Genomic DNA, 8,080 nt, shown 5'->3' with positions numbered 1-8,080 from the left:
GGGCTGGGGATTCGAACCCGCCACCTTAGGTGTATGTGGCTGGAGCCTTAGCAGCTTGAGCCACAGACGCCGAGCCAATACTAGTTGTTTTAAACAGCTTTTTAGTTCTGTACAAAAAAACAACACATGAAATAAATCTTCTGGCACCCAAAACAATCTCCTTGTCTTGACCCTCCTTGCAGCAGTAATTCAAGTGACTGCTTTTTTTTTAAGTGCTGGTTTTCAGAATCATTAAGCGGCCTCATTTGCTAGGCCACATCCATACCTCCACTTGTTCCAAGACTTCATCTCCTAAAGATGACAGAAGCTCACTCAGCCAACACAGGAAGTAAAAAGATCCCCTACCCTCGTATGCCAGTAAATACGCTGAGCAACAGTTATCTATAATGCTGAAAATCTGGAAACTGCCCACAAAATGTCTAACTACGAGGGCATGGCCAGGAAAACCATGCAACACAAATACCAAGGGAACATTCCATAGGCATTACGATAGCTAGTATACGGACTGGTAACATGTGCAAATGGTCTGGTTGTTTGTGTCTCTCCAAAATGCATGTGATAAAACCTAATCACCAGTGTGAACATGTTAGGAGGCAGGGCCATGATGGTGGGGCCCTCATAAATGGGATTAGTGCCTTTATAAAAGAGACCCCAGAGAGACCCAACCCCGACTTCCACCACAGGAGCACACAGAGCGAAAGTGCTGTCATGAACAGGGAAGAGAGTCCTCACCAAATGAGTCTACTAACACCTTTATCTTGGCCTTCCTAGCCTACACACAATTTGCGAGAAATACATTTTATTGTTTATAAGCTACATGGCCTCTGGTACTTTACTATAACACCTATAATGGAAAGACTAACAAAATTCAAACTATAAAAAATGAGGACACAGGGTGGCGCCTGTGGCTCAGTGGGTAGGGCACCAGCCTCATATACTGAGGGTGGCGGGTTCAAATCTGACCCCAGCCAAATTTTAACAAAAAATAGCCGGGCACTGTGGCAGGCACCTGTAGTCCCAGCTACTCAGGAGGCTGAGGCAAGAGAATCGCCTAAGCCCAAGAGCTGGAGGTTGCTGTGAGCTATGATGCCACAGCACTCTACCCAGGGTGACATAGTGAGACTCTGTCTCAAAAAAACAAAAAGCAGGACACAGAACAGGATGGAGCCTCACCCTGCTCCTGACCACATAAGAACATGTCTGCACAGCCCGGCGCCTATAGCTCAACCGGCTAAGGCGCCAGCCACATACACCTAAGGTGGCGGGTTCTAATCCCCAGCCCGGACCCGCCAAAACAACAATGACGGCTGCAACCAAAAAATAGCCGGGCGTTGTGGCGGGCGCCTGTGGTTCCAGCTACTTGGGAGGCGGAGGCAGGAGACTAGCTTGAGCCCAGGAGTTGGAGGTTGCTGTGAGCTGTAATGCCACGGCACTCTACCCAGGGGGACAGCTTGAGGCTCTGTCTCAAAAAAAAAAAAAAAAAAGAACATGTCTGCACAATGGTGAAAGGAACTCAGACAAGGTAGAGGCTCTGGTTCACTGGCTACTTAGCTATACTCTCAGTGTGAGAGCTCAAAGGGAAACACAGCCTGGCTTGTGGTTGCCCATGCTGGACTCCACAGAGACTCTTTTCCCGGAGGGTTTCTTGATGATGCTACACATGGTAACAGAACATATGTAGAGTCAAATGGGTGAGGGGTTTCAACCCCTGGTCTACTCATCAGCTGTGTGATGCTGGATGAGTTTATTAAACTCCCTAATTCTGGGTTCTTACTTATAAAAATGGGAACTCAAAAACCTACCTTGACGTCAGTTTGATGTTTCTTAGTAGGTCTAAATGAGACAAAAGCTAAAACACTCTGACATAGGAACACCCAAACGGTGGGCTACTGTGACTGTTCTCTTGCAAACTGTGGCACAGTTAACCAGTTTACCTCCGGCTCCGGGAACTAGGAGGTCCTTGCTTAGCCCCTCTCTGCTAGAAGACTTCCCATCTCTGATCTACTTCTACTAACCATAAAACAAAGGTGTAGGGCAGCTCAGCAGAAACTACTCTGATCAGGCCACTCCGGGGCTCAGCTCAGTGGTTGTCTTTCCTTAGCCATGAACCTGAGTTCCTCCTCTCACCTTTGTTCTAGATATGGGAACCACCACAGATCCCAGCCCTTGGAAGACATGACAAGGAAACAACTGCAGCCCGGTACAACAGCAGGAAGCCTGACACCGAGACCCCCAACACCCCAGTCCTATACTTCAGGTGAGGTCTAGAGCTACTATAAACTCCAGGTCACCCAATCAGGTATAGTTTTTATGCTGGAAGATTGAACACTGAAGTGTCCTTAATTTCTGACTACGAAATTCTTCCTTCAGGGTATGTGGACAGAGTAAACCTTTGCAAGAGCTAGTGGCAGGCTGCTGTGGTGACCCTTCACTTCCCCAGGTCAGACCACTCACTATAGTTTATGGCTGCCCAGAGCAGGGTACAGGGGAATACATACTTTTCTTTCTCTATCTCCATGGAAAGCCGCTTCATGTCAGTATCCTTGAAGTCAAATGACAGGCTGTCACCAATGAGGTTGAAGCTTGGTATGTCAGGGGGCAACGGTGCTGGAACTGGGTTCATGGGCTATTAATGAGAAGTCTCAGATTAGGAGGTTCAGAAGGAACAAGCACGGAGGGGCACTGCTGCGTAAACAACCAGCCTTCCTGCAGGCACAAAACCAACGGGTACGACACGGGCCCTGCCTTCTAGCATGATGAGCGATGACCTCCCATCCCTCTGCTTCAGTCCCTTCACACTTGCCACTGCCAGGTGAACTGTCCCAAAGACCCAAATCTAGGATCTAGACCAACCACTCCTCTCCCGTCAATCTTTGGTCATTCTTCATGCTCAGCTGAATCAAACATAAACCCCCACTCACTTTTTCATTTTAGGGAACTCCCTGGCCCTATGCTAGAAGCTGGGTATGCTGAGAAAAAGACCAGGGTTCCTGGTTTTGATCAGCTGACAGTCTTGTTCAGGAAACAGATGTGTTCACAGATCATCATAGTAAAGGTAAACACTGTAGCCAGGGAGCAAACAGAGGCCGAGGGGGCTGAAGAAGGTCGGTTAAAGAGATGGGGCTTCCGCTGCTATCTGAGAACATGCCAGAAGAAGGCTTGCCCCATGAGGCATGGCAGGGGGTTGGGGCAGAATGGTGGGTGTCTGTAATGGGCTGCGGGGAGGTAGTTAGGAGACTGGCACAAACACAAAGGGCTCCCAGCCTGTACCCTGAGGGGTTTGGACTTGGAAGGTGGAGCCAGATTAGAGCCTTGAAGCAAGGGTGAAGTAAGAGGGCAGTTTTTAAGACTTTCATCCCAGAACAAAGGGTCACCTAAAAGATGGCCCAATCTACTTTCCCAGCTTCTCCCACTGTTTGCCCTACTAAATCGTAGACAGTATTGATGATTACCCTTTGGACCACTTTGCCTTCCCCTCTCTGTCCTCTTGCCTATACCATTCCTTCTCCCTATATTCCAGCCCTCTTTCAAGGACCTTCCCAAATACTGCGATCTCGCTCTCACCAAGATCTCTCTTGACCAGATGGCAACTCTCTTCGCTGGTGTCCCTTAATATTGTGTTCACAGTTCCATACTGGTTCTTCTGTGATTTTACACTGTAAAAGGCTTCTCTTTGGCAGTGTCTTCTTTCTAATTTGCAAGTTTCCTGAGGGCAGAATCTACCTCTTTTTTTTATCCTTGGGTCCTTAACTGAGTCTAAGATAGTGACCAAGAAAGAGCAGAGACTCAGAATACTCATTTGAGATAATCACAAGCCCTGAGGCAGGGTATCTTCAAGGGCAGTAAAAGTGGTGCTAAGAGGAAGCTTCTAGGGCATTAGGAATGTTCTGTTATCTACTTGGGTGCTGGGTGCTTAGATGTGTTCACTTTGTGAAAATTTATCCAGTTGTTCAGCTGTAATTGGACACTTATCTGTAAGTCTGTTATACTTCATCAAAATGTCCGGAAACAATGAACACTTAACTGCTGCATCACTAGTGGTAGCATAAACTGGTACAACCTCTTGGGAAAGTACCCTAATTGAAAGTTTGATCCCATAGTTCTACTATAAGAATTTATTCTACCAATCTAGCCACATGCATATGTAAAGATTTGTGTTCAAGGATGTTCAGTACATTTTTGTTCAAAATTGCAAAAGAAAACAGACTGAACACCCATCCATAAGGGGCCAGGATAGGTGAATTACAATCCCTCCATATAACAAAACATGATTAAAAAGCTTATACGGATGATCTCCAGGATTTATTGCTAAGAGGAAAGAGCAAAGTTAGAACAGCATATACAGTCTGCGCTAATATATATTTTAACAATATACACACATCTCAGGTATTCAGCCCAGCTGAGCCCTCAGACAACTCCAGTCCTAGCCTCCATCTGACTGCAACCACTGAGGGATCCTGAGCCCAGACATCTAGCCCAATCAACCCACAAGCCATGAGAGGTAATAATAGATGGTTGTTTTGACCCACATAGTTGGCTTGAGGTGGTTTGTTACATATTAATAGATAATTGGAACACATGGCAATAGCACACTGCTCATGTTTCCCTGGGAAACTTACGCCCCACCTGCCCTGTGTGCATCTGTGTCATGTATGTGTCTGGGCTGTATGCATCTACGTGTGTGAATTGCTATGTTCATGAATGTGCAGTGTGTACATCTGTGCCCTAGCCCAAAATACCCTCTGGTCTCTTCCCTACCTGGCTAGTTCCTGCTCCCACATCAAGAGTCAGGGCAAGCACCATCCTGAGCCTCTCCTGCCCTTCCACTCTGGGCTGTATCCTTCTTTTCTAGGCACCTGTACACCTGTCTGGATAGAGCCTTCCCACTGTGTAGCATTATGTGGACAAAGAACAGGTGTGCAAGAGTTTGCTGAGCACGGAAAAAAGGAAGGGAAAAGGCTTCTGTTCATTTTGTGACCCCATTTAATGAAGTCTGCCTCTGGTCCCCAAACTGAGATTGGCAACTGATTCCTTTTTTTTGAGACAGAGCCTCAAGGTGTTGCCCTGGGTAGAGTTCCGCGACATCATAGCTCACAGTAACTTCCAACTCCTAGGCTTAAGCAATTCTCTTGCCTCAGCCTCCCAAGTAGCTGGAACGATAGGCGCCTGCCACAACACCCAACTATTTTTTTTTTGGTTGTAGTTGTCATTGTTGTTTGGCAAGCCCGGGCTGGATTCAAACCCGCCAGCTCTGATGTATGTGGCCAGCGCCTTAGCTGCTTGAGCTATAGGCGCCGAGCCTGGCAACTGATTCTTGCACAGTAGTAATTCACTCTGAGGTATAGAGCCAGTCCCTTCCTGCACTATAATTATAAGATATGGTGTAGATTGATAGTTGAAGATTATACTCAGCTCAGCACTAAGAGACAAGAGAGCAAACTCTCCTGAGGATAATTTGGGACTACATTACTTAAAATAAGAAAAGCATTTCCAAGCTGAGAAAGGTCCTTCTGCCTATTTCTGGAGAACCAGAGAGGTAACTAATTCAAAGCCAAATGACAGGCCAGGGTGTCCTCCCTAGGCCCTGACTACAGGTTCTCTACACTGCCCTCCTGCCTTGCATTTGCTTGAATAGTCATCCTGAGGGCACCACCAGATGAACTGAAGAGCCGGGAAGGAAGACAAGAGCATCAGGCTAAGGCAGCCAAAGGCTGGTGGCACCAACCCAGCCTTACCGGGTATGTGGGCTTAGTGGCAATTTCTAGGAGCTTTTGCTTGGCTCTCCGTTCAGCCTCACGGGCTTCCTGCAGGTCCTGCTTCAGTTGATCTGCCTCCTTGGCCCTGCAAGGAATGGAGGAGACATCAGCTCCACAGAAGAGGCCAAGTGAAGGGCACAGACCCCAGCCCAACACTAGAGAGGAGGGACCTGGGCTAACCCTGAGGATGGCACCTGACAAGGCAAATAAGGACAGTATGCCAAGGACATTTAAATGAAATCAGAACTTCCAGAGCAAGGACAACATTATTGATTATTATTCATTTCAACGAGCAGATTTAAAAACTGGAAGAGTAGGGAAACCAGTTGAGAAAAGGGCCACACAAGAACCTCTGCAATTGGTAGTGAGGGAGGAGAACTGAGGGAGGTGCCAGAAGCTTCCTTGGCATTTCTGGGTGAGAGTGGGCTGGGCAAAGGAGAGCAGGGTGGATCGAAGGTCTTATATTGGATCACAAAGGACAGAATATGAAAGAACCACTTCTTCATAGCCCCTAAGTAGAACACTTGTAGGCTGAGCACCAACTTTTTCAGGCAGGAAGACAAGCACTGTCGCTGAGGGCATCTGTGCCTTGGTGCAGACCCTTTCCCTACAGGGCACGGGCTGGCCACAGCATGTGAAGCCCAACATGTGTCACTCACAGAGAATGTGACCTACACACAGAAAGAAAGGCGCCCTAAAACAGGGCAGGCAAGACGGTACCAGAAAGACACACAAAGAGTGGCGATGGAAACTGTAATGAATGCATCCTGAGAGCTAAAAGCCAAATTCAAGTGTTCTAGATCAACCGAGCCAAATTCTGTGGGGAGTGTGCCAGTATTTATTTAAAGGTTGCAGGACTAAAACACCCAGAGCCTAGAACAGTCTTGGAAAAGTATAGGCAACAGTTCCGTTCTTCAACCTGGTCATGAGCTGGGGCATCCGGTTCACAGAAAGAGTCCTGCCCCTCATCCTCCACCTGCCAAGGAAGGCTTCAGGAAAGTGGGTCCCTACCTTCCCTTTGAAGGTAAACAACTGCTGTTCTCCCACAGCCCCCAGATAAAAAAAAAAAAAAGAACTGAACTTTTTCTTTAAATGCAAAAAAAGCCTCCTCACATCTGCTTAGCAAAAAGTTGTTTGTGAATGTGCTCACTGGTTTTCCTGCAAACACCACTATCAGAGGACAGGGGCTTATCATAGAGGCACTAGCATGATGAGAGAGAGGGCCACCTGGCAAAAGAACTGGCTCCTTGTGCCCTTCAAATAGCTCTAGCCTTCATACCAGATTAAGCAGCACCACCCTGCTGAGAAAGGAGCCTGCCCCTGGTCAGATATAGCAAGCAGCTGAGGACATCTGCTGTAGAGTTCCAACCTGAGGGTACAGCCAGGCTGAGGGTCCCCTTCACCAGGCTTCTCACCAGCCTAGTGCCCAGGGTCCCCCTCACCTCCTTTCTGACTCTTCAGCCATCTTCAGTGCCAGCACCTCAGCCTCCAACACCTTCTGCTCCATCAGACGCTTCTCCTCCTCCGTCCGAATGGCTGTGGCCTTGATGCGCTGCATTTCCTGTTCAGCCTCTGCGGCCTTCTGTGCCAGGAGCTTTGCTTCCTCCTCAGTGATCTGAGCCTTTTCAGCCAGCAGGTCAGCTGTCTCCTCAGACCGCATCTGGAGAGCAGAGTGCTGTCAGCTGGGGTGGGTGACATGCTGTTCCCCCACCCAGATCTGTCCTCGGACATTCAGATCAGCAAGAACCAGAGCCTTAGACTCCCTAGCCCTGCCACTGAGTGCTCCAGAGCCCTATGGTAACAGATGACAAGCCATATCCCCCAACTTTTCAGCGGAGGCCTTTTAAGCTGCACCTGAAGGGAACAATGAGAAAGATCACCATTTAGGAGCACTCACTTCAGTTGAAGCTTATGTTGTGTGAGGGAGAAAAAACTTAACCTTTTTATATCTTTCCCTTTAACTCGGTGGTTCAAAACTATAGGCAGTTATAGACCCCACAAAGTACATGTGGCAACATCGAGAGACATTTTCAATTGTCACAAATGAAGGGTGAGGTGGTGCTACTAGCATCTAGCAACTAGAGGCCAAGGACACTGCTAACTAATACACAGGAGAGTCCCCACAATAAAAGATGATCAGTCCCAAATTTCAGTGCTGAGGCCAGGTGTGGTGGCTCACGCCTGTAATCTCAGCACTCTAGGAGGCCAAAGTGGGTGGACTGCCTGAGCTCACAAGACCAGCCTGAGCCAGAGTGAGAACTCGTCTCTAAAAATAGCTGGGTGCTGTGGCAGGCGCCTGTAGTCCCAGCTACTTGGGAGGCTGA

General features: G+C 48.1%; 1 protein-coding gene across 4 annotated transcripts in view; it reads right to left on the bottom strand.

Moving 5' to 3' along the window:
* Nucleotides 1-8,080, bottom strand: part of NF2 (neurofibromin 2) — a 112,505-nt gene that overhangs the window by 18,532 nt on the left and 85,893 nt on the right. For all 4 annotated transcript variants that reach the window (XM_023513302.1, XM_003789861.3, XM_023513303.1 and 1 more), the window contains 3 exons: nt 7,199-7,416; nt 5,736-5,841; nt 2,499-2,626 (listed from right to left, as the gene is read on the bottom strand). In XM_023513302.1, coding sequence (XP_023369070.1) covers nt 2,499-2,626; nt 5,736-5,841; nt 7,199-7,416 — 452 coding nt within the window. The remainder of the gene's footprint in view (nt 1-2,498; nt 2,627-5,735; nt 5,842-7,198; nt 7,417-8,080) is intronic.

This window comes from Otolemur garnettii, unplaced genomic scaffold, assembly GCF_000181295.1.
Source record: "Otolemur garnettii isolate 467f Iridium unplaced genomic scaffold, OtoGar3 scaffold00038, whole genome shotgun sequence".
NCBI lineage: Eukaryota > Metazoa > Chordata > Mammalia > Primates > Galagidae > Otolemur > Otolemur garnettii.
This window is presented reverse-complemented; position numbering and strand designations above follow the sequence as displayed.